Source organism: Perca fluviatilis, chromosome 20, assembly GCF_010015445.1.
Source record: "Perca fluviatilis chromosome 20, GENO_Pfluv_1.0, whole genome shotgun sequence".
NCBI lineage: Eukaryota > Metazoa > Chordata > Actinopteri > Perciformes > Percidae > Perca > Perca fluviatilis.
In genome coordinates this window covers 27,132,595-27,158,988 of record NC_053131.1, presented here as the reverse complement: position 1 = coordinate 27,158,988, position 26,394 = coordinate 27,132,595, and the positions used below count along the sequence as shown (strand labels likewise).

The window sequence follows — 26,394 nt, the reverse complement described above, 5'->3', positions numbered from 1 at the left end:
GCAGACTTAGACAAATTAAAAGAAGAAAAAAAAATGAAAAAAAGGTGGTTTTATTCAAACGCATGATAATCCAGGACACAAACAATGGGATGTCCAGACATACTGTATGTGTCTGTATTTACATTTAAGATGTGCTATCTTTGGCTATGGTAGTTTTAATTATGTGATTTTAAGTGTATTTTTATAATGTATTTTTGTTTTGTTATAATGGAATACGTGTGCAGTGTATTTCCAAATATCAGAAGATCATTGCACTCCCTCCAAAGCTGATGACCTAAAAACTAATAATCTGTCACACTAGAAAATGAATAGCTTGCTTATTTTACAATATGCAGTTACCGACAACCTGTAATTCCTCTCCAGACCTGGAGGTGGCAGTAATTCGGCTGCTACTGATTCACCTCCACCGAAGAAGCTGTAGAACCGCACGTGTAGCATAGTGTCAACATGGGAAAAAGAAGGCAGAATAAGCAGCTTTTTACAAATTTAACAAAAAAACAGAAGAAACACTTAAAGGAATTCGGAGAGGAGCACCCGTTTCATGATGTGTAAGCAGTACAGCAAACTCCTGCCTGTCTTAAAGGAATAATTAAGCTACTTTTATGTTAGCCAACTGACTGTTAGCTAAGTTAACGTTACATTCAGACGACTCTGGTCCCACTCAAGCCAGATACCGTGCGCAATGTTTACTATATGTTAGATATATGTTATTTGTTAAAACATTAAAGTGATATTGTTCGAAGAAGTCTGTTTGCTAGAACGTAACGTAATAGACGTAACGTTACCCTAAATTGCAACATTTTGGCATGCAGTTTGTGGTTCTTCCAAAGATAACTTAGTTCATTTGACTTGTAAAAATGCAAACAATAACGTTCACGCTCAACTGAGAAGTTTTATTTATTTTTTTTATGATGATGACACGTAAAAATCAAATAGTCACATAGCTAATTCCTTTAATGTAGCTAATAGCCTACTCATTAGCAAAATGGCTAGCAGATAAGAGTACAAGAATATCAGTTAAGGCATAAATGTTTACTTACACGTGCACTATCCATTTCCTGTCCTTAATATTTACTGCAAGCTGGCTTGAGAGTGTTAAACAAGACTTCCCTGATCTTTATGTTATGTTCAACTTAAAACTTGTTCCTCAAAAACACAGACATATTCCCCCGTTGTGAACTAATAACATGAATCTAAGAAACATGGTAAATGGAACATGATGCTTACTTTTGGGAAATACTTTTGACAGATGAGTCTTTCAGGGGACTTTATTCCTCGCTCTTCTCAACACTTCCATGTCAACAACAGTCCAGACCAAGAACTTTGTCATTTAGTCAAGTTGATAGTCTTCCAAAAGATGCTTGTTGTCTAAGTGATTCTATTTCCTTTTTTTTCACAGAGTTGGCGCAAGACCTGAAAGAACTGAGATATTGGAACTGGTGAGTAGCACTGTACAACTCCTGATGATAGAAGTCATGAAGCCCAATTTACGCAATATGATATTGATGATTGTAGTAACTGTCGCTGCACAAAGATGAAAACGTCTTTTCAGTGGCAGCAACAAGACTCTCCCATCTGATCAGATGTACATAAAATACATTTTGTACCAAGAATTGATATACTCCAGTAGGCCTGTCACGATAACAAATTTTGCTGGACGATAAATTGTCCCAGAAATTATTGCGATAAACGATAATATTGTCATCGAGAGACCATTTGCATCTAATATAATGATAATGGCATAATAATACAGGTACATCTTTTCAAAGATCAATACACTAAAGAATATTTAACACTGGAACTGGAAGACATTTTAAATATCCACAATGTCTTTGATATCCTTTAGTATGTCGTCTTTCACGCTGATGTACAGTTGTGGAATTGCCGGTTTGTGACACGTAAGTTCTCAGACTACAGACTCTGTACTACATTTTACAATTATTTAACACTAAATATTAAATTTAAATAATATATATTAGATATACTATCTGCCACATGGCGAGTAAATGTACCAAAATAGTTCTGTTTTTCAGTCTCGGAGTCTCAGGTCGGAGCTTCGGTGGGGGGCCGACACACAGAGCACACACACACAGAACACACGCACACACACAGGTGCAACTCTGACATACTTTCCACACCGTCCGCGGACAGCTGTAGGCTTGTACCGTTCATGTTCTGTGCATTGTCGGACACATGGAGCCACTTTCCTGAAACCGCTTGCGAGACTGACGAGTCCACAGCGGGCGTGTATGTGTCTCCACAGTCTCCACCTGCAGGTTGTCAGCTGTGTGGTTTGGAATGAAAGGGAGAAAAACGGACGCCGAGTAACACAGGTGATATCGCTCATATACTTTCTTTTGACGGCGCCTTAACTGCAAAGTGCTGCCGGCTCCTACCTAACTCAACTAGCGTTTGTCTGTCTCTGTCTCTCCGCCTGGAGTCCCGCCCCCACAAAGACCATGCGACTGACAGGGTTCACCCTCGTTACGCTTAAGGAACCGAGAGTGGTCCTCCAGTCTCTTTGGGTAGAGAGACGAGGAAAAACAAACAAGCATGCAAATGGAAATTATCGCGGCCGGAAAAATTATCGAGCTCATTTTTTTTATCGTGCGATAACTTCGATTTATTGACTATCGCGACAGGCCTATACTCTAGTTTTGTAATATTTTACCTATACCAATATTATAATATTACAAATTGAAAGGTGTTCTGTCCTCATTCTGTTACAGCCAGCAAGCCCAGGACAGTCTGATGTTGAACCTGATGAGCTGGATGAGGAGGAGGAACCAGAGCAGAAAACAGCCTATCAGAAGCTTCTTTCAACTCTCAGCCACCCCACCAGTAATGACCAGAGTGAAGAGGAGAGCACTGATGATGAAGAGGAAGAAGAAGAGGAGCTCCTTGGTGAAGGTGAGTTGCTTATTTCCTCCACACTAAGGACAGTAAAGGCCAACATATTGCAGTTGACTGTCGAATATAGTTGTTCTTTTTTATTGTAGGGGACAGTGATGGAGTTGGTGATGATAGTGAGCATGAAGATGAAGTGGAAGAAGAAGATCCCGAGGATGCAGCTGAGGCTCTGACTGAAGCAGTAGAATGGGGGGGGATGGTGGAGAAGGAGACAGGAGATGAGTTCGTAGACGAGGAGCATGAGTCCCAGTTCTGTCTGGAGATCAACTTCACGGATGAAGGAGGACAAGCGGAGACTGAAAGCACTGCAGAACAGGAAGACGGCAAAGGTATGGAAATAGCTAGGAAAATTCAGTTAAAATTACAATTATATAGTCCGTTTCGTCAAATATATCGCAGTATGTTCCATGTCTAGTCTTTTTAAGACATGCATTTTATCAGTGTACTGCTCACTCAATTAGAACAGTTGAGAAATATGATTTGACTGAGATATGTTTTACAGTATTTTTTTTGTATATGCAGACACGTTTGTACATCATTTGGACACAGAGCTTGGTGAAGAGGATGTGCAAAAGATAACATCTGGTAGCAAAGCCAAGGCTCAGATCACGGTATTAGGTGCACAATTCCACAAAATTGACCAGCTTTTCATTAGAATGAATTCTAAGTACCGTTGTGCTTTCCTATCTTTTTCGACATTTAGTGGCCAAAATTGGGCAATTTACTCTGTACCATTCCACTGGAAAGGTTTGGATTCATCGGCCCACAGAAAGAATCAAACCTGCCAGTTTTTCACAAAGTTTTGGAGACCCACTGGAAGGATCTGAACCAGATCTCCAACTCTAAGGGGGTGACTGAGGAGGTTGCCCCACTGCAGCTAGAGCTGCTAGCTCTTATGGGCTCCTACAAGGACATCTACTACCCAGAGGTCTGTCCTCTGAACCAGGGCCCTCAAGTTAGCAGTGCATACTGCCTCCACGTGCTCAACCACGTTCTGAAGGCCAACTCCCGGGTCCTGGCTCATAACGCGCTGCTAAGGGAGCAGAAAACTCAGGCTAAAGCTGGAGCTGAGCCGCAGGACGAACCAAGAGACCAAGGACTGACCCGGCCCAAGGTAAAGTACTGGATACATTATGTTTGGCTTCTTAAAGGAACATGCCACCGTTTTTTGAGATATGGTTATCTCTGCACCCAAGTAGCAGTGCTTCGCCCCAATATAGTCCCAAATCAGTATCTGCCTAGGAAATCGTCTAGTCTTCATCTGCATTGCTATTTGTACTCTTTGTGAATATGCAGGCCACAAGAAGTAATTAGGTTGTTTTTGTTGTTGTTGTTGTTGGCTCACTTTTACTCATGACATGCTAACCGGCAACATAGGATTCCATTCACTACGCTAAGCTAAACTAGCGGCGGTGCCGATACCGGTGCTAAAATGATACTTTTAAAACGGTGCCAGTGCCTGAACCGAAATATATATAATATATTTATAATGTATATAATATAAAATATAAAAAAGGAGCACAAAACAACAGTTTGCGACAGAACGGCTTGTTTATTGCTAAGGCCATATGGTCAAAATTAAATGATTGATTAATAATGTAATAACAATAACTTATAACAATGACTTATTTCGCCAGTAAATTGCTGGTAAATGACAAAAACAAGCACCAGATGGGAAAAGGGTATTTTAGAATAACTTCACAAGGCTGGCGAGTTTCAAGTAAATGCACCATCTGTGTTGTTTGCTGCAGCTGCAGTCAGACTGTTACGTCCCGGTGTTGGAATCCTCTACAGGGAAATGCAGTCACACTTTACACCGCTTAACGTAAGCTGTCAGCATTTTAACCATTGTGTTTAATCCAGCTACCAGCTAACGGTAACGTAGCGTCCCGTGCAGCGATGCTTCTGAAGAAAATATAAAGTCAGGCACCGAAATGAGGCACCAAAATTTCGTTCTTATTTGGTCTCGTTACTACCGTTTACGTCGGAACTGGTGCCCTATTGGCACTGCGTTTTGGTACCCAACCCTACCTATGTGTGAGTAGAATAAATCACATTTCATCTTGATCAGAATCCAGTCAAGCAGTTAATGTCTTATATGCAATGCATGAATGATCTTGGGTTAACTCCCAATTGCATTGCGTTTGATTTATAATTCAGTTGCATTAGTTGTTGCTCCGCCTTCCACAGAAGCAGCATAATGGCTCACTGAATTCCCTCAGGAGTATAGTACATCAATGTAATATGCTATAATCACTTTGCTAAATGCTTCCACTTAGCCACAAGTGTTCAAAAACACCATCTTTCTTTTCTGCCCTGTTGTAATGATTGTTATCAATGTGTTAGGTCCTGATTCTCGTTCCGTTTCGAGGCGGAGCTCTGCGAGTCGTGCAGACGCTCATTAGCCTGCTGGAGACCAAAGGCAAGAAGATAGTGGTGAGCAACAAGAAGAGGTTCAAGGAAGAGTTTGGAGAAGAGGCAGAGGACAAGGCAACCAGGGTGCAAAGACCAGACGATTACAGCGCCATCTTCTCGGGCAATGTGGATGATCACTTCAGGCTAGGTACAGTTTAACAAACAGAAGTCCACCCACTTTTGGATAACCTGCTATGTCTTTCTCTCTGAGGCCTTGATGCTGTCCTCTCTCCTCACCAGGCATCTCCATTGTGAGGAGCAGCATACGTCTGTACTCCCCCTTTTATTCGTCAGACATCATCATTGCATCTCCGCTGGGTCTCCGTACAGTAATTGGAGCAGAGGGAGAAAGTAAGAGAGACTTTGACTTCCTCTCCTCCATCGACCTGCTGGTGGTGGACCAGGCAGATGTCCTACTCATGCAGAACTGGGAGCACGTCTTGGTGAGAATACACACCTGTCCCATGACGCGTTACTGCATGACAGCATCTGTTCAGCAGTGTTGTGTTTTTACTGTTGGGGGGTGGGGATGTGGCGCCATCTGCTGTTCAACAACCGTTATAGAATTTGATGAATCACAACATGTTAATTTAGCATTTAGGAAAACCCTGCTGGAGCATTGACAGAGGATTACAGATTAAGGTTTGACTTAGCGTTTCTGAAGGGTGAAAATGTTTTCTGATCACATTGTAAAACTCGGTTGTAATAAATACTTTATAAATAACTATTTTTAACCAAACCTGTCAAAAGTTGGTATATTTAAGGTGTGTCTGTATAGGTTGATGTCTTGTAAAAAGTCCCATTGTCCACCCCTCTCCAGCATGTGATGAAGCACATGAACCTGCAGCCGCTGGACTCCCATGGAGTGGACTTCTCCAGGGTGAGGATGTGGAACCTGAACAACTGGGCCAGACACTACCGGCAGACGCTGGTGTTCAGCTCCATTCAAGACCCACAGATCAACAACATTCTCACCAAGCACTGTGCCAACTACCGTGGACAGGTACCTTCAGGCCTCTTTACAGTCGCCGTTCCCGACCTGCCGCGCGACAATGTGACGTCTAAATGACGTAGATCTCGATGGCGCGCCAAGATTTAAAGTACGCGACCAGAGGTCGTGCACCACTCTATTTCTTTCAGCGGCGCACAACAAAGCGGAAACGGGGAGCATGGACGAATTCGAGGGCAAGCTTTCCGAGCAAGTGCGCCAATAGTAACTGCATTCTGGTACCGGATGCCCAGGACTCTCAGAGTGACTGCAAGTCTCTCTTGTAAACTTGCTGGGTTAAGATGAGTTCTTTTATGGTGAATGAAAGGCTTGATCCGACGAAGTAGGTCATCGAATCGTTGTGCAGACATTCTGAAGTATTCAAAGTGCTTCGCTTCATCTGTCATCCTCATTTGTTTCACAAAGATATTGAACTCACCATATTTATGTCTGGCGTTATTCAAAGGACGAACATTCTACCTTCTTTTTCTTCGTTCCTTTGCAAGCAGGCTCACAAGCAGCTGTTCTTCCTCATCCATTGACTCCAATATCATCTTAGCCACTGTTGACATTGACGTCAATGCTGCTGCCAGTTCTGCCATTGTTTACCTTTTTCTTCTTCTTCTAGTCTGTAGAAATAGCAAAGTCGGTAGCCTTTCCTCAGCTGCGACACCTCTGTTCAGGAGAAGACTGCAACTAATGTCGCGACCACCATGCGCAAGTATAAATAGTTACGGCGCTCCCGTGACGTCACACTGTCGCGCGACAGGTCGGGAATGGCGAGTATAATTAATGCTTTATACACCTTACAGTTAACCTTACACCTGCTCCTGGGACTGAACATTCAGCACAGACTATAATTTAGTTGAACACATTACTAAGAGGCAGGATGATCTCATATATTGAGTTAATCCTCAGCGGTTGGAGCAGTAGCCACACAGTAAGTTGTTTACTGTGGTCAGCTGGATGTGTGAGGCAAGCCCTGGTTTCTTCATTGCTATTTGAAGATGTAGGGTTTTTTTTTAAAGGTTAATTCCCCATGTGGGTTTTTTGTTCCCAGATTGCCACTAAGAACATGCCAAAAACAGGTTCCATCTGCCAGGTGCTGGTTCAGCTGCCTCATGTGTTTCAGATGTTCTCCTCTGACAGCTTCCAGGACCATGATGCCCGGTAAGGTCTTCCCACAGGTCAACCGTGTGATGCCATCACAGCCAGACAAATCTATAATATACTGTAGACCCGGGGGTTTCAAATGCTTTGGGGGAAATATCATGTTCCCAATGATTCAGTGAGCTACACTGTAAGCTCCAACCTTTAGCCTATGTTTGTTTACATATTGGCATATTGACACCAGTAAAATAATGGTGATAACGCTATTTGCACTGTATCCATGGATCTACTGGGAGCTATTGCTGGATTACTTTGATAATGAATAAAACTTAAAAGTGTGATGATTCTCAGGCAGGGTTTGGAGTTAAAAGGAACGCCTAGGTGGGGAAATGTGGGATTAACATTCAGTTAAGTTTCAAACTGTAATGTTCGGCTTTATTTGAGCACATCTCTCGGCCCAAATAGTTTGAAATTCTAAGATTACACACTTGTCATTCTAATTTTTTACCCATGAAAATATACACGTAACTCTTAATTCTTTACAAATATGAAAAAATATAAAATTAAGATAAGATGGACTTTATTAATCCCACACTGGGGAAATTCCTTTTCTACAGCAGCTCAAAAGAAAAACAATGTACACACAAAAGAATACCACAAATACTCTGTTGTGTGTAAATGTCACTTCTATCCCTTTTTTTGTTGATTAGGTTTTATGGTTCCTTTTTTAGCTGTTATACAAGTCAGTTGTGCGTATCGTTGACTTTTCTTTCTGTTGAGGTGTTTTTGTACAGTAAGACCCTTGTTTTTTTATGGTATTAGCAATATATACTTTTATGTGAGTTTCATTTTTTAAATGTATGTCCAAATAAAAAAAACGATCATAACATATGCAACAGCTCATGAGCTCTTGACAAATGCCTGGCTGATCCCAACAAAATGTAAAACTGTTTTATTTCCACTGTTCCATCCTGCCTGTAGGTTTCAGTTCTTTGTAGACAAAGTGCTTCCCCAGTACAGGGACTCCGTTATGTCCCACACTCTGATCTACGTCCCGTCTTACTTCGACTACATCCGGTTGCGCAACTACATGAAGAAAGAGGAGATAAACTTTGCCAGCATCTGCGAGTATTCCAGCAGGTCAGAGGTGTCCCGAGCCAGGCACTTCTTCCAGAAAGGGGATAAACAGTTCCTGCTCTTCACTGAACGCTTCCACTTCTACAAGAGGTCAGTTCTTTTTAATGCTAATCAGGTAGCCCCACATGTGTTGGGTTCTGTGTTTGATTTGAGGGGGGATTTTGTCTTTTTACCCGGTTGGAGTGCAGGGTCATTCAGCTAGTACCGGTAGAGTTTTCCTGCTGAAAAACATTGGTGTTCAGTGATACCTACAGTACTTGACAATAAATTGTATTCTGAATCTGACTCAAACTGGACCTCACCAACCTTAAGGCCAGAGCATTGATCCGTGGAATCACTCCCATCATGACTTTGCGTAAACATACACGCCACTTTCCTAAAGCCAAATGGCGTGTTATCTGTACGCATTTTGAGCTATGCACATGTATGTCTACGCTGTATACAGCAGATGTAAACATGCACACCACGTGGCGTCACCACGTTGCGTGTTATCGCATGAACGTGCCGTACTATCGCGAGAACAACATCACACTCATGTAAAAAAAAAAAAAAAAAAAAGGTTGGGTTTAGGAAAAGAACATTGGGAAAGGCTTTAGTAACACAAAAAAAAAAAAAACACGAAAGAAAAGACAAAAACATGACCAACATCACACGCTTAGGAAAACAATAAACAGTCCCTCCAGAAAAACGGGATTATGCGATTGCATAATTCAATGCATAATCAGCCAATGTCCGCATATTTATGCGGGAGCGCATTTTTTCAAATACGCCGCACTTTTGCCGCATAAATTGCCGATTTCTGCGCAAAATATGCGGGGCTTGCATGATTTCATAATCCCTGCATTTTTGTTGCAAAACAGTCACATATATCTTAGCAGAAAGTTGAAAAATGTTGCGTTTACTTCACACAAGAGCAGGATTTTCCCCTGTTGCTACGGGAACGTTATGAAGTGATGTAATTACGCGATGTGAACATCATCGAAAAGCAGGGTGTTGGGGGAATCACTTTTTTTGTATTTTTCATCAAACCGCAGTTTTTGCAAGTTGCCGCAATTTTTGCAAGTTGCCGCAATTTCATTGCATAAAATTGCATAAATATCCCGCATATTCCATCGCATTTTTTAAGAAAACGTGCCGCATAATCTAGGCTAAGAATCACAAAAAAACTCCGCATTTTTCTGGAAGGATTGAATAAACGGTTGGGTTTAGGAAAGAAACATTGGGGAAGGCTGAGAAAAAAAAAGAAGAAAGTCCTGTGTTTTACCCATCTGTCACCCCAAACAGCATCCCTCCACGGACTTACGTCCCTTCATACTACTTGCTACGGCGACAATTCACACGTAATGTAGGTCAATGGCGGCCGAACGGTGTTGATAAACACGCTAAAAAGCGATTATGCGTCTTGATAACACGCCAAAATGGCATTCGAATTGGCGTGTCATACATACGCCACTTTGTGAGATCAGTCTGATGTCAGAGTTCAATCCCCTTTTCTCTGGTTTATTTATGTCATGTGACGGGGTAGTCATACACTGACTGTAGCTTTTTTTATTGCAGTCTATTGGTAATAAAAATACACATACACAGATGTATTTGTAAGTAGGCTAAAAATGTACCTCAAACAAGAATGTATGCTTATAGAATTATGATTACACTAGCTATTGCAACACCCCTGTAGATTCCCTGTGTATCTGCAGGTCTGATAAAGCATTGAATTTGGTTTCCTCAACAACAAAGAAGCCCCAGAAAGTATTAAATAGTCTTAAATATTACTACTGTAGGCAATAATGTTAGTTATATCAGATTGCATGCTGTTGGGAAAAGTTAAACTGTAACATATGTGTACCCAGTCGACGGTTCTCTGGGGCATGTTTTCATGCTAATCAAATGTGTATTTAGCTTGAAACAAGCTAGCGCAAACCGGTGATTAGCTGATAACGCTACCTTACGGGGCAGATGGTAAATTGCTATTTTATATCACTAACAAGGCTCAAAATAGCACCACGCTTCCACGGTAGCATAATGAGGGTCCCTACATGTTAACCGAAGCATTGAGGACTTTGTAAGTGTACAGACAGTTTATTAAAAAGATATTATATATAAAAAGAGATTATAAAGACAGTAGCGTTAATTTTTACATGCAGGCACCATCTTGGAAAACGGACCTGATCAGTCGAGCGACGAGCGTGTCCTTTAAATCCTTGTTTGTGGAGTTATCAAAACGGTGTATAGCAATAATCAGCAGTATAAACTAAGAAATAATCAGAGTGATTTCTTAAGACAGCTGGAAAGTACTGAAAAAGTGTAATAAAATTGAGTGAGCCCTGCAGAAACTCTGATCTCTCACTTCTTTTATTTAGGTACACCATCAAAGGCATCCAGAATTTGATATTTTATGGATTGCCCTCCTTCCCCCACTTCTATAGTGAGGTGTGTAACATGCTGGCAGCGGGGGGTCGGGGGGAGGAGGCCAGCTGGACCTGCACTGCCCTCTTCTCCCGCTACGATGCCCACAAGTTAGCTGCCATCACCGGAGCCCAGCGAGCCGGACAGATGCTGCACTCCAACAAGACTGTTCACCTCTTTGTTACAGGAGGGGAAGATAAGGCTTCCTGATGGAGCTGGACAGATAAAAGAGCACCACTTCATAAAGCCATGGGAGATATCTAGTGTACATTAACACAGTAAGATGACCCTGGACTCTGTGTAACTAGAGATTTTGAACGCCCGTCTGTGATAGTGGATTGCCATGTGGCACATCACAGAGTACCTGGTTTGACATAAAAAAAAATAGTGTACCACTTGAAAATGCAGATATGATTGCTTTCCATTATATTTGGACAGTATGCACCATGAAAACCACCATGGGCTTTGTTTGATGTGTTTTAGGTGGAAGCCGTCCAGAAACATCACGGCAGAAAGAGATCATAAAATATATTGTGTTATAAAGATTGTAAGTGATCACTGTGATATGTTGTGTCACTAACTGGGTTAATGTTTGTTTTCAGATTTAGCAAACAGTACAAATATTTCATTATTTTCATTATCTTTCGTAATGTTTGATAAGAGTTCATATTTGTAGCAATACCTGTTCTTAATGCGCTGAAATAATGATCAATATTAGTTTTTCTGGTTGTTGGTATAGTGGCATACCCAGTGTAAAAGTGTTTCACATTAAACACGGATGTGTTGCCTTGGTTATCTGGTTAAGTATTTTAGGAATTTTAATCCAGAAGAATTTAAAGTTGTACTTGTAATGCTAATAATCAGCCCACATGTTTTAATAAAACATGAAATCCAAACGTGTGTGTGTGTGTGTGTGTGTGTGTGTGTGTGTGTGTGTGTGTGTGTGTGTGTGTGTGTGTGTGTGTGTGTGTGTGTGTGTGTGTGTGTGTGTGTGTGTGTGTGTGTGTGTGTGTGTGTGTGTGTGTGTGTGTGTATACACATACACACATACATACAGGCCAAAAGTTTGGACACACCTCATTCAATGCATTTCCTTTATTTTCATGACTATTTACATTGTAGATTCTCACTGAAGGGCATCAAAACTATGAATGAACACATATGGAATTATGTACTTAACAAAAAAGTGTGAAATAACTGAAAACGTCTTATATTTTAGATTCCTCAAAGTAGTCACCCTTTGCTTTTTTTGATAGCACTGCAAACCCTTGGTGTTCTCTCAATGAGCTTGATGAGGTAGTCACCTGAAATGGTTTTCACTTCACAGGTGTGCTTTGTCAGGGTTAATTAGTGGATTTCTTTCCCTTAATAATAAAAAAAGCAAAGGGTGGCTACTTTGAAGAATCTAAAAATAAGACATGTTTTCAGTTATTTGACACTTTTTTGTTAAGTACATAATTCCATATGTGTTCATTCATAGTTTTGATGCCTTCAGTGAGAATCTACAATGTAAATAGTCATGAAAATAAATAAAAAAACTCATTGAGTGAGAAGGTGTGTCCAAACTTTTGGCCTGTGTATATGTGTGTATATATATATATATATATATATATATATATATATATATATATATATATATATATATATATATAACCGGTCTACTTTATCGACTTCTGAGCCCAGCTTACTCAGGTGTACTGCATCTTTGCTCTCCTGAGATAGAAGAAGCACAGACACCAAAGACATGGCCAACCCTGGGGTCATCACAGCCCACACTGTCTCCCTCTTGAAAAATGATAAGGTACAAAGCAAAACAGGCTCCTTTAAATACGCTCACCCACGTAATTATTAACTCCCCTGAGTTGCTGCAAGAGTGACTTTGGCCACATAATTATCGTGGTTTCTCCATCGGTAAAGGTGTTGGACAACAGGTGCTCTTTCGTCGCTGTGATTATGGACGACGTGACACAGAAGCTCACCCTGAAGCGGGAAGTAGGGCTGGTGGGAGCCGTGTCCCTCATTGGAGGGACAATGATTGGATCTGGGATCTTCATGTCCCCACAGACAGTGCTCCTCACCATCGGCAGCCCTGGGGCCAGTTTGGTTGTGTGGGGGATCTGTGGTTTACTGGTGATACTGGTGTCTTTCTGCTACGCTGAGCTGGGCACCGTTATAAGAGAATCAGGAGGGGAGTACATCTACATCCTCAGGACTTCGGGTCCAGTCCTCGCCTTCATGCTAATCTTCAGCTCTGTGTTATTTGTGAGACCTGCCGGTGTTGCCGGCATCTCGCTCAGTTTTGCTCAGTATGTCGTGGCTCCCTTCTACTCAGACTGCCCCCCTCCCGTGGTGTTAGTCAAGTGCGTGGCTGCAGTTGCAATTATAGTGCTTGCCACTGTGAACTGCCTTAATGTTCGCTTTTCAATGTCAGTCCAAGTGTTTTTTATGGTGGTCAAGGTTCTGGCATTGGCAGTCATTATAATAGGAGGTTTGGTGATGCTTATCCAGGGGCATACTGAAAACTTTGAAGACTCCTTTGAGAACACAAATGTTGGCATCAATTCAATTGGTATTGCTTTCTACCAGGGACTGTGGTCCTATGATGGCTGGAACAATCTGAATTATGTTACTGAAGAGTTAAAACGCCCAGAGGTAAGTAAAAGGTTATATGGGGTTTCAGGGAAAAGTTTTATTGCATTGAAGTAGTTCTTGATTAAGACCAATAAGCAGTCCATGTTAAGGTGACCCTGGCTATGCTCCAAAGCATCGCCATAAAGAAATAAAGTAATAAATGTTATGTCAGAGGAGAAAAACTATTATTTCTTACAAGAAAGTATTTATTACCCTATCAATAACATCATAACATCACCCAAGCTAAAATATAAATGATACCATTCAATAAATGTCTAAACTTTATATCCTCTACTTACAAGACTTTACACAGTATACGTCATGGAGAACGTCAGCAAAAATAACCAGGGAGTCTACAAATAGACGTTGCCATCAGATAAATGTAGAAATGACAAAGCAGTACATGAAACTGAAAAAGGTACAATGTACAATACCAAAATAAACAGCATGCTGGTGACTCAACGTGATACACACAACAGTCACCAAGCCAACTTATATAGTTGCAGACTAAAGAACACACCAAAATGTAATTGATTTGCCTTATCATTGGCAAAATGTAATACTGGATTGGTCATAAAAAAAAAGGTGGATTGGTGTCTTCCTCCTTCCTTTTTACTACTCTTTAACTTATTTTATTATTTATTTACATTTATTTTATAATTATTAATACATACTGTGTGTATATGTTTATACTTATTGTTTATATTCTTGTTATCCTTATATTTGAGAATGTGTGACATACACCAACAACACCATGACAAATTCCTTGTATGTGCAAGAAACTTACTTGGCAATAAAGCCCATTCTGATTCAGATTCTGATAAAACGCCAGCTAGTCCGTCACTATTCGTTCTTCAGTTTCTGCTTGTTTGTCTTAATTCAGAGATCAGAATACTCTGTAAGGATTTGAATGAAGTCCATGTTCATCATGCTACACACCACTCCAAATAATAGGACTGTGAGAACTGAAATCGGCTTAAGCATATTTTCAATTTTCCCTTTCCCTGCCAATACTTTATAGACAAGCAGAATAATCTCGAAGTTGGTCTTAAAGGTAGAATATGTAGTGAGTATCTGCTTACGGTTTGTAAACACAGTGTTTAAAGTTGGCCCCTCCAACTTGGTTTAGAGCCAGAGAGAGAACGCGAGCTAGAGAGAGTAAATGAAGAGAGGGAGCGCAGAACAAAGCAGTGAATCAGAGGAATGAAACAATCTTCTCTCATTGTCTCGCAGCGGTTCTGTTCTAAAGCACAAATAAACACGCATGTTTATTGATGTGAATGCAGATGAGTGAATGCAGAGCTTCATCCTGTCTGTTTCTGTGTGTCTGGGTCAGTTAGATTTGTGCCCCGAGATGAGACACTAAGAGGGGCAAATGAGAACACTGTTATTGGCTGGGGGTTACAAACCCACGTGGGACCCAGAGGCTCTTTGTTGACGCCCACAAACATCCCGATCTCACCAAAATAAAAATAAAAGAGAAAACCCCGGCAGAGGGCAGGGTCTCTGCAGATACAAACACCACCACACACTACTAGTGGGTCATAAGTGATGATTGAGAGGGATTACTTTTGTATTATGCTATACATTGTTTTTGAGGAAAGCATTGCATATTATACCTTTAAAGCATGTTACTGTCAGCCAGAGTAATAACCTCAGAACAAGCCGTATTTTGGAGATTTTTTTGCATTAGTTTTGTAACTAAACACAGCCTACTCATTACATCTCATTAAATAATCTTTGTTGTAAAAAGGGCAAACATGATTATCTGTTAAGACTGATTCCCAACCAGGGGTACTTGTACACCAGGGGGGTACTTCTGCTGTTGCCATGGGGGGTATGTGGAAAGATTGTGAAGCAGCTCAACTAATTAGAAAAAAAAATTAAATTATGATTTGATTAAAAGAATACATCGGCTGTAACACCTCAACATTAGATGTTGCAGTTATGTAATGGTGCTTGATAACTAGTTAGCAGGCGAGCACAAACATTTAAATAGCCTAGGTAGTTAGCTAAAAAGTAATGGCTAAACAGTTCCAAACAATCTAACTGCTAAAAGTAATAGATAAACGGTTGAAATAATTAGCTAAAAGTAATGGATAAATGGTTGAACAGCTAAATATTGACAGGTCAACAAGTATGAAAAAAGTAACAGTACCCACTTTTATATGATAAATAGTGTGATACACTTGGAACATTGGGAATTGATGAAGGGGTACGTGAGTTCAACATGACAGGGCTATGGGGGTACCTCAGACCAAAAAGGTTGGGAACTAGACTACTGTGTCGAGAGAGTGCAGCTGGAAGTAATGAGACGCGACAAACGGCCACGCCACACCTCGGTTAAGTGGCTGTTGAAAGGTGATGTCACCCCCTGTTGGGGACATGGCTCTAACGTTACCCAACATATAGCAGTTAATCTACAACCAGTTCTCTGCATGTCCAGTGTCCACAACTCATGTCTTTGAGGAAGCAGCAGCTTTTTAACAATGGAGAGTGACACACAGAGACTCAATCTGAAGAGAGAAATTGGGATTATAGGAGCTGTGTCGTTCATTGCTGGAACCATGATAGGATCCGGGATTTTCATATCCCCGCAGTATGTGCTGTCTGCCATCGGCAGCCCCGGAGCCAGCTTTGTTATATGGACCTGCTGTGGGTTGATAGCCATGCTGGGGGGGCTCTGCTATGCTGAACTGGGCACAGTCATACCAGAGTCTGGAGCTGAATATATCTACATGCTGCGGACAGCAGGGAAAGTGGTGGCCTTTATGTTTGTCTTCAGCTTCATCATTGTCATGAGGCCTGCCAGTGCCACAGGAATTGCTCTCAGCGTTGCTGAATATGTCGTGGCCCCCTTTTACAACGGCTGCACCCCTCCACAACTGGTGGTGAAATTGGTGGCTGCAGGAGCTATCATTGTGCTGGCCATAGTTAACTGTCTGAGCGTCCGCCTGGCCACCGCCATCCAGGTGGTTTCCATGGCAATCAAATTGCTGGCCCTGGCCGTGATCATTTTGGGAGGTGTTGTGATGCTTTTCGAGGGACGCACTGAAAACTTTGAGAACTCCTTTGAGGAAACAAATGTTAATGTCAGCTCCATTGGCATTGCTTTTTATCAGTGCTTGTGGTCCTATGATGGTTGGAACACTTTGAATTTTCTAACTGAGGAGCTGAAACATCCAGAAGTAAGAGTTTCTGTTTACTATTCATACATTATATATTTTTTTAATACAATTATGCTGTTTGCAAATTGAGAGATTATGAACGTATACAATCTACTCAGACTTTGATCTAAAATCATTGAACAAAAGAAATTCATGTTGGCCACAAACATCTTTTTTTTTAAATTACATTTTTTATTTTTTTTAGATTTTATATTAACCTGTTATCTCAGTGTTAATAAGTCACACACATAAACAAGGCTTAACAGTAAATTACACAATGAGTGGAAGTGCAGCGGTCAGTGTTAGTGATTAGAGCCGCCACTGTGGTTCCAGGCAAGAATTATCATATCCAGATAAGGGATTGCATAAGAGTGAGTTTGACATCAAGAGCTGAAAAAAAAACTGTTTCACATTGGAGTAAATATATGCAAGTAACACATTAAGTAGTTTTATTGTCTCTTAATCAGTTATTCTGTTTGAGATGTGTAGATAAAAGCCATCAGGTGTGTGACTACGTCTTTATCTGGTTGTAGGTCTGTAAGACTGAATAACAACTACAGTAATTTCATCACTAACTCTCTGATCTGACAAAATGTCACAGGTGTCAGTGTCGCATGAGGACACTCAAGGTGATTGTTTGCTGCAATTGTGGTCCCATTGTGGGATTAAGGTGTGCGCCTGCCAGTGTTGTTAGCATGTGGATGTGCGCAGTAAATGTAAATGTGAAAATACAGCAAAAAGTTGAAAGATCACAAATAGTTTTCTGCAGAAATGGCAGGTCACAGACGGTTTCCAAATCACTGGCAGTTAAGAAGTTAGGCAGTTTAAGATTTCCTTTATTCACAAAATTTCTGTTGGTCTGGGCTGTGTTTTTTCATGTCTGGGAATTTGAATGGATAATTTAATACAAACAATCATTCTAGAGGGCCAATACATTTTCTATACTTATCAAAAGTTAAAGAAATCATTTCAAAAGAAGACATTTAAATACAAACCTCTTTCCACATAGAAAATGTTTAATGCATCGACAGGACACGCTGTAGTGTACTAACGGATTTGTTAGTTATGAGATGCAATAAACCGTGAACCTTGTTGTGGGATTTTGGGCATTCAAAAAGGTCATGCAAATAATTAAAGTTACAAACAAGATAAGATAAGTGATTCACTAGCTTCAACTGAATTCTTAAGTCATTGGGAGAGAGAAAGGAGCAGCACCATTTGTTTGTGCAGACTATTACTGAAAGGTTTCACAACCTTAATAGAGCTTCTTTAAATCACTTTTGCTGTTGCTATAAAAAAAAACAACTAATTCTTATACTGTTGCATTATTGGGAAATGTTTGGAGCCAAAAATTCAAAAATGTTGGTGGAGAAAGCATACAAATCATTTCACTCCAAAGTTTGACTCATTTGAGGGAACAAATGTTCATGTGAGCTCCAGTGGAATTGCTTTCTATCAGTGCTTATGAGGTCCTATGATGATTTAACTGAGGGGGGTATAACATTCAGAAGTATGAGTTTCTGTTTACTATTCATTAATTATTAAAACAATTACACCGTTATCTATTGAGAGATAATGCACATTCAATTAATTTTGCAACTACTCAGATGTAGATCTACAATCAAGATTATACATCTTTTTTTTGTCACTTATTGTTTATTTTTATTGTCAGGATATCAGTTACTCATTGAACAAAATAAATTCACATTGGCAACAAACATCTTTTTTTTAAATGATAGATTTTATATTAACATGTTAGCTCAGTGTTTATAACTCACAAATAAACAAGGCTTAACAGTAAGTTAAACAATGAGCAACAGTGCAAAGAGCCGCCACTGCTGTTCCATACAAGAATTAACATATCCAGATAAGGGATTGCATAAAATAAGATTAGAGTTTGGAATCAAGAGCTGGATACACTGTTCAAAGATTTACAAGTACACTGGAGTAAATAGTATATGCAAGTAACACATTGAGCAGTTTTATTGTCTCTTGTCTCTCTGAGATGTGTAGATAAAAGCCAGTCAGTCAGGTGTGTGACTAAGTCTTTATCTGGTTGTCTGCTCTGTAAGAGTGAATAACAACTACAGTAATTTCATCACCAACTCTCTGATCTACATGACCATGGCGGACAAAGAACCTGAAACCCTGAAAATAAAACGGGAAATTGGGTTGATTGGCGGTGTAGCACTAGTAGCAGGAACTATGATCGGATCCGGTATATTCATGTCCCCACAGTTTGTACTGGCCTTACGTGGAAGCCCTGGAGCAAGTATGGTGATCTGGGCTCTCGCGGAGTTGTAGCTATGTTTGCAGCGCGTTGTCCTACACCGAGCTTGGGACAGTGTTATTCGGAATCTGGTGGGGACTTCATCTACATACTGAGGATCTATGGTTCATGTCCTGCTTTCTTCGCAGCAGTCACTTTTATCCTGGTTGTGAAGCCATTCAGCATTGCAGCAATGGCAATTAGCATTGCGGAGTATTCTCTAGCACCCTTTTACACGGGCTGCCTTCCTCCTCAGCTGGCAGTAAAGTGTGCTGCAGCTGTGGCTATAATGGTTGTTGCAATAGTCAACATCTTGAACGTCCGAATTGCCATCAAAGTCCAGGTGGTCTTCTTGGTGGCCAAGGTGCTGGCGTTGGCATTCATCGTAATTGGAGGAATAGTGGAGCTCATACAGAGCAACAGGGTCCTTGTGGAAAATTTGAAAGTTGAGAATGCGTTTAAAGGCACTCAGTACTCTTTGAGCTCTCTAGGAATGGCTTTTTATCAAGGACTCTGGTCTTACGCAGGCTGGTACAACTTGAACTATGTCACTGAGGAACTGAAAAGACCAGAGGTGAGACTGTAAAGAGTTGGATTGTGCATGTGTGCTTAGGTAAATAATAGCATCATTTCCCCCCCCCCAAATACAACAGTCCCTCTAGTCACCGGGCAGATGATGCAGGGTCAGTGTTGCATGAGGACACTCAAGGTGTGATTGTTTGCTGCAATTGTGGTCTTATCTAACTGGGATTAAAGTGTGCGTCTGCCAGTGTTGCTATCATGTGGATGTGTGCAGTGAATGTAAATGTGAAAATACAGCAATATGTTAAAATATCACAGAATGTTTTTTAGGCAGAAACAGAAGGTCACAGACTTTTTTTAGGTAGTATGAAAGTTAATGATTTTCTTTATTCACTACATTTCTGTAGCTCTGTATGGGATTGTGCTTAGAGTTTTTCATCATTTAATTTTACTTTGGAGTCTCTGACTCCTGGCTCAATCCATTATTCTATTGTTAATATTACAATTATCCATCATGCAAGCATGTATGCATTGGCCAGAAAATGATGTTGCCTTTTTTTCTTCCAGGTGAATCTTCCTAGGGCGGTTGTGATAGCCATTTCTCTGGTGACTGGCTTATATCTGCTGGTGAATGTGAGCTACCTGACGGTAATGACGCCTAAAGAACTCATGTCTTCCAGCGCAGTAGCAGTGACCTGGGGGTAAGACAGCACCTGATATTGATGTCACAGATTCTGGTAGACAGGTCCAGACTGATAGCCTGGTCCTACCAGACTCTGGTACATTTCATTTCATTTCAGGCTACCAGACTGATAGTTTGACTTGCTCTTTCTGCTGTCCAAATTGCTCATTTTTAAAGGATCATGAAAGGAGTACTACACTGATTTAGCATTGCACTCCTATGGCATTATCAGTCTCACAGTGTTTTTTTTTTTTTTTTTAAGTATCAAAATCGATTCAGCTGAACCGGAGGTGTCTTTTTTATTCCACGCATTCTTCTTCCTTGTCAAATATATATTTTCTATGTGTAGCAGGTGGCTTTTGAAAAATGTAAAGGATGCTGTTGCAGCTTATGTGAGAACTTCAACCTTTTCCCTCAGGAATAAGGTGTTAGGAAGCTGGGGCTGGATCATGTCTGTGGCTGCAGCATTGTCTGCCTTTGGTTCTCTGAATGGGACGTTCTTCAGTGGTGGCCGTGTGTGCTTTGTTGCTGCCAGGGAAGGACACATGGTGAGAGTGTCTGCTTATGAACATATGTTAGATTGTTGAGCATAAGACGGTTGTCACAGTGTTTCACCCTGACTTGCGTTGTGCTTTGTAGCCAGATATTCTGGCCATGGCTCACGTCCACAGACTGACTCCATCTCCAGCCCTGATCTTCACCACTGTTGTCTCCCTTCTGGTGCTGATCCCTGGAGACTTCCAGAGTATTGTCAACTTCTTCAGGTGAAACCTGGGTCTGCTTTGCATTTATATAATGTTGACAGAATGTACAACCTGACATTCCTTTTCATTGCGGTTGTCAGTTTCACTGCCTGGTTTTTCTATGCCATCACCCTGTCTGGACTTCTCTATCTCAAGATTAAGAAGCCAGAGCTCCCCAGGCCCTACACGGTCAGTGTCATACACTTCTCATGACATCATCACAAACATACATTTGTCTTTTTGTTAACGTGGGTTGACAATCACTTTGTGTCTCTTCCTCTCTCCACAGGTTCCCATTATACTCCCTATACTGGTCCTAATGGCGGCAATATTCCTTGTGCTGGCGCCCATCATAGACAATCCTCAGATTGAATACCTCTATGTGACTTTATTTATCCTCAGTGGAGCTATAGTCTACATACCCTTCATCCATTACAAGCTCTGCCCAGGGCTGTTGACCAAGTTGACAGTGTTCCTTCAGCTGTTCTTAGAGGTCGCCCCAGCAGAGAAAAACCTGTGATTTGGGCAGAAGAAAAACTACACCTGTTTTTGCAATGGCAGCCATGAGACATTGCAGTTTAAATTCAATAGCAACTTTTTATAACCTCCCGTTTCTTATTAATAAGTTGGGTTGTTGTGTGTTTTAATGTCGTTGAATTTTAGCAGTCTGATATGTATTGTCTTTTTGCACAGGTGCATTTAGCACTGCTTTATTTGCTGATGTTTATAATCAACTTAGAAAGCACAAGTGAAAAGGAATACGATTCGGTATTCAAAGTATCAATCTATAACCAAAAGATCAAATATGAATCTGAAATCTTAAAGTTTTTGCCTGTTCAACAGTAAGCGGTTAGACAGCGTATGTCTTTAAACAGCTGAGGATTCCTGTTATTGTGAATTTGTTTAATTTTCCATTTCAGTTGTATTTGTTCATTTGCAAAAGGTTCCAGATCAAACACACATACAAATGTATTTTAAATACATTTCACAACAAAAAAGAAACAGGGTTGTATAACAATTAAATGATAAGACATTTTGATTTGGGGGGAGCAAGAAGAGTTCTCATTGCCTTGGACCTGAACATGATATAAATACTGGAGAAAGCTTGTGCTGTCCTCCAAACACACTGATACAGAGTGAGGAGAAGCAACACCAACTAAACGCTGTCGTAAGAAGATTCATCACAACGTCAAAGCTTCAAGTTGTACGAAACAAAAACAACGAAAGAATCAAACGGCAGCATGCTTTGTCATTAAACAGTTACTGTTTTAAAAGAAATGCATGTGACTTATGGTTTTAATAAAATGAAGAAAAAAAATGTGTATGAAAAGAAAACAGAGACAACTATTAGATGGATTTGCTATGAAAGTTGGCTGAAGTAGGTTGCAGGTACAAAAATGAAGTCATGGCATACCAACAAATTATAGTTGTGGAAAACATGTACTGTAAAATACCTGTTCTCTACTGCAAATAACTAAGACCATCCCAAAATGGTCTGATGTCAAAGAAGCCCAAATATTTCATTTAATTAGAGTTCTGTTTTCTAAAGTTATATAACTCATACAATTACACATTGAACCTGAACCGACTATGGTAGAGGTTAAGGAAACACCTGCGCTAATAGTTTCCCGGTCAAGAGTCTTATCCCATTTTGGATCATATTATGATGCCATTGATATGGTACGTCATTCATACATGATTCATAGGAGGATGAATGGCATAGAGCCCTTTTTACTTCAAACATTAATGTAGAAACCATTCATCAAGTTTAAAATATGTGATTTCTTTATTTCTTCCCAACCATCTGGCGACCCCAAGAAATGATCTTGCGACCCTCTTGGGGGTCCCAACCCCCAGGTTGAGAACCACTAGCATAGCGGACCTATGCCTAAAAAGGACAATGATAAAAGCAATATGAAAATTTTATTTTAAATTTAGAATTTAATGTTGTGATAAAAATTGGAAATGTTGCTTTGGGAAAATTGAGAATATTGATAGATAAATGATTAAATGTGTGCCAAGAGTACAAAAAAAATGTCATGATTGTCAAGTTTGGGTCCTTTTGGATCACCAACAATGCTTTGATATCATTTAATAAAAGTGAAAATAAAAGAATTCATAAAATACCTCATTTGCATATGGATTCCATCAGAATGTTCCATGGTTCTACAGTGACCTCACTTAGAACATGTTCATGTATAAAGGGGGGAATCCAGTTCCAGTCAGACACACACTCATCCCATTTTTTGACAGTTTAGTTAGCATTTTTCAGACACTCATGGCTATTTGCGAGACGTTAAAGGACTTCCTGCAACAGTGTAAGACGAAAATGAACTTCAAGGAAGACAGTGATGTAAGTAACCTTTTTTTGAGGGAAGATAGATAGTTGGATAGATAAATACAGTTTTTTTTAAATCACTAACCTGCAGAGGGTCAAAACTAAAGTGATAAAGTAATATCAAAACTCTTTTCTGATTTGTAGTTCACCACCTGCAAAATACTTATATATCTGGAGAGAGGGAGGACTAGAACCCTCCCAGTACTACAGTATGAGTGATTATACTATAGCCTACATGTTGATGGGGATTTTTTTGATATCAGATCAGTAAACAGAATGTGCCTTTCGAACATTGGATGAATGGTTGCTTATAATGGGCAATGTAGATATTAAAAAAGTGGCTTTAGTATTCACTGATGTTTGTTAGCAATTGGAAATAGACAAATACCCATTTTTAAGCTAACCAAATCACAGAAAATACAAATAACAACGAACAATGTTTTTTACAGACACTAGAGAGCCTCGAAAAAGAAAGTGGCTCCAGCAGTCAGTCCAGGATCCTGGACATTGAGAGAGCTGAAAAGGCTGAGTTGGCTGCACTCATTCAACATGCAGAGAGGCTGTATGCTTCCCAGAAAGGCAGCAGTGATGCTGTTCTGGAGAGAATGGGACTCTCCATCCAGCAGGACACCCTCCCCTCACCTCAGCCACCAGCTTTTCCCAGAAAGAGCCCTAAATGCTCTCTTCCATGGAGAAGGCTCAGGCCCATCGTAGAGGAGGACAAAAGGAGTCTGACGTCCACGGCTAGCCAGACGTTGTTAGAAGAGGACCCTTTCTTTGACAAGAAGCTGCGTTTGGGCTGTAAGATGATGACACTTGCCTGTAAGATTGCCAAGCTGAGAGCTGCAAACAGGAACCGAAGCCCAGACTCTACCCCCAGCTCTGTGGACACGCACACTGAGCTAAGGGCTATTTCACACATCCGCTCTTTCACCCCTACTCCTCCACCTACAGCGATCAGGAGACCATCTCGTATCCCAGTGTTGAAACGTGGTGGAGCAGGTATGTTAATACTATTGAGTGATGACTTCCTTTTTGGAAACTTGAATGGAAATATATAAAGATTGTGATTACAGTAAACATGGACATTTGAGTAATCATGATTATTTTTCTGTCAATTTGAACAGGTAAGAAGGCAGCTAATAGGTGCAAGCTCCAGCCAGCAAAAAATACATTTGAGGAACATGGAGAGCCCTTTGAGATGTTCCAGCTCGACCACCGTCCTTCACGGGTTAGGGTTAGTGAACAACCTGCAGCCCCCAGAAGGACCGTGGCGGTGGCACCCAAGGTTCCAGCACCTCCATCCAAAGCTGCCCCGCCCAACAGAAAAGGACCTCGCCGTGGGACAAAACTCCACCCAAAGGCTGTCGCAGCTCAGGAAGACCTCCAGCCTTTCGCCAAGCCTGCAGAGAGCCTGTCCCTCTCCTTCACACAGCTGACCTCAGATGACTGGTAAGACATCAACATCACAGGCATTTACAGATAGATTTGAAAGAGAATAACCAGCAGGGTCCCAACAGGCGGTTGTTCCTAAAGCTGTGATTAACATAGTTGTCATCTAAACACAGGGAGAAGAAACTGGATGGACTGAAGTCTGTTCGAGTTTTGGCACGACACCATCCGGCATTACTGCAGACCAAACTGCATGAAGTCTGCCTGGTCGTTGCAGAAGAGGTATTGTAGACATGTTCCTCTTTGTTCTCAGTTGCCTTCTTGTTCATCTACCTGTACTGTTTATGCAGAAGTATTGACTGGTGTTCTTGTTTACTATCTAGGTGAATAACTTGCGCTCTGGTGTGGCCTGTGCTGCAATGGCCACCGTAGCAAAGCTCCACGTTCACCTGGGGAGGGCCATGGACCCTGAGGCAAATTGGACAGGCCGCATCCTGCTGCTGAAGTTGGCTCAGACGACCAACGCCTTTGTTCAAGAGCAGGCTAACCTTGCCCTGGATGCATTGGTGGAGGGCTGCAGCCCGGGTAGAATATTGGACGTTCTCCTCGACACAGGGCTGAGGTAAGAGAAGCGGATTTCATCAGAATGTAGTAGGACGCGTATCAGCAGCATTTGAAATAAAGGAAATAAAACAGTCAACATTCTCCTGTTTTTGGCCTTCTTCAGGCACCGTTGTGCTGCAGTGAGGGGGAGCACAGCACAGCACCTCCACCAGCTGGCGGACATCGTTGGAGAGAATCACATCTTGACAGCAGGGAAGACCTTCGCTCAGCGTTTCCTTAGTGCTGTCAGTAAGATGGCCGTGGATGCTGCACCAGAAGTCAGGTGGGTTGCCAAGTCTTGCATGGTCTTATGGTTTGTGTTTCCTGGGCACTGGGCTGCCTGTACACTAAATTGCTAAATGAGAAATGTATTTCTGCACAGGCACTATGGACAGATGATGCTCCAGGGACTTGCCCACCAGAAGGAGTTCATTGTTATGTGGGAAAAGATAGTCCCAGTGAAAGACAGAAGTCCCTTGCAGAAGATCTTGAAGAAGATGAGGCAGTAAAAGCAGAGGCGACGGATATCAACTTTTTTTTTTTAAGATTATTTTTTTGGACATTTTTAGGCCTTTATTGACAGGACAGCTGCAGCAATTTGCATGTTCTCCCCGTGCATGTGTGGGTTTTTTTCCGGGTGCTCCGGTTTCTTCCCACAGTCCCACGTTTGCAGATTAGGTTAATTGGACACTCTAAATCAGAGGTCCTTCATCTTTTTTTCAGCCAAGGACAAATCAAGAGAAAAGGGCTAAATTGAAGTGCCTTTCAGATCATATTTGGTGTCCTCAGAATTACTGCAGGGTGCCGCCAATTTTTTTTGAAAGTTAAAAAGGTCTGAAAATATACATTAACATGAACATGAATTATACGTGATGTATAAATATACGTGATGTATAAATATACGTGATGTATAAATATATGTGATGTATAAAGATACGTGATGTATAAATAACATATGAATATCCATCCTCAATTTTATACAATATATGTAGTAGAGGGTGCCTGCTCCATCTCTCTTTTAGCTAAGAGGTCATGGCCTAAAAAACATTGAAGACCCCTGGTCTACGGTATATGCGCCTTT

At 41.0% G+C, this 26,394-nt stretch overlaps 3 protein-coding genes across 4 annotated transcripts; all 3 read left to right on the top strand.

The window, feature by feature from the left end:
• Positions 1-383: 383 nt before the first annotated feature.
• Positions 384-11,862, top strand: utp25 (UTP25 small subunit processor component). The gene is made up of 12 exons (XM_039786014.1): positions 384-548; positions 1,400-1,439; positions 2,730-2,910; positions 3,000-3,239; positions 3,433-3,521; positions 3,614-4,024; positions 5,257-5,473; positions 5,566-5,768; positions 6,146-6,328; positions 7,374-7,483; positions 8,405-8,650; positions 10,921-11,862. The coding sequence occupies exons 1-12, from the start codon at positions 448-450 to the stop codon at positions 11,174-11,176; spliced, it is 2,277 nt and encodes a 758-aa protein (XP_039641948.1). The 5' UTR covers positions 384-447; the 3' UTR covers positions 11,177-11,862.
• A 1,000-nt stretch (positions 11,863-12,862) lies between these two features.
• zmp:0000001267 (b(0,+)-type amino acid transporter 1) lies at positions 12,863-22,279 on the top strand. 2 transcript variants are annotated; one of them, XM_039786016.1, is made up of 6 exons: positions 12,863-13,618; positions 20,123-20,256; positions 20,656-20,785; positions 20,877-21,001; positions 21,082-21,169; positions 21,270-22,279. In XM_039786016.1, exons 1-6 carry the CDS (start codon positions 12,920-12,922, stop codon positions 21,498-21,500), a joined length of 1,407 nt encoding a protein of 468 aa, XP_039641950.1. In that variant the 5' UTR covers positions 12,863-12,919; the 3' UTR covers positions 21,501-22,279. The 2 variants fall into 2 exon arrangements, with proteins under 2 accessions (XP_039641950.1, XP_039641949.1); XM_039786015.1 differs by lacking the exon at positions 12,863-13,618 and adding an exon at positions 14,303-16,785.
• Positions 22,280-23,258: 979 nt separating this feature from the next.
• LOC120548937 lies at positions 23,259-26,187 on the top strand. The gene is made up of 7 exons (XM_039785441.1): positions 23,259-23,333; positions 23,768-24,320; positions 24,446-24,770; positions 24,887-24,992; positions 25,094-25,332; positions 25,438-25,596; positions 25,696-26,187. Exons 1-7 carry the CDS (start codon positions 23,259-23,261, stop codon positions 25,820-25,822), a joined length of 1,584 nt encoding a protein of 527 aa, XP_039641375.1. The 3' UTR covers positions 25,823-26,187.
• Positions 26,188-26,394: the final 207 nt, after the last annotated feature.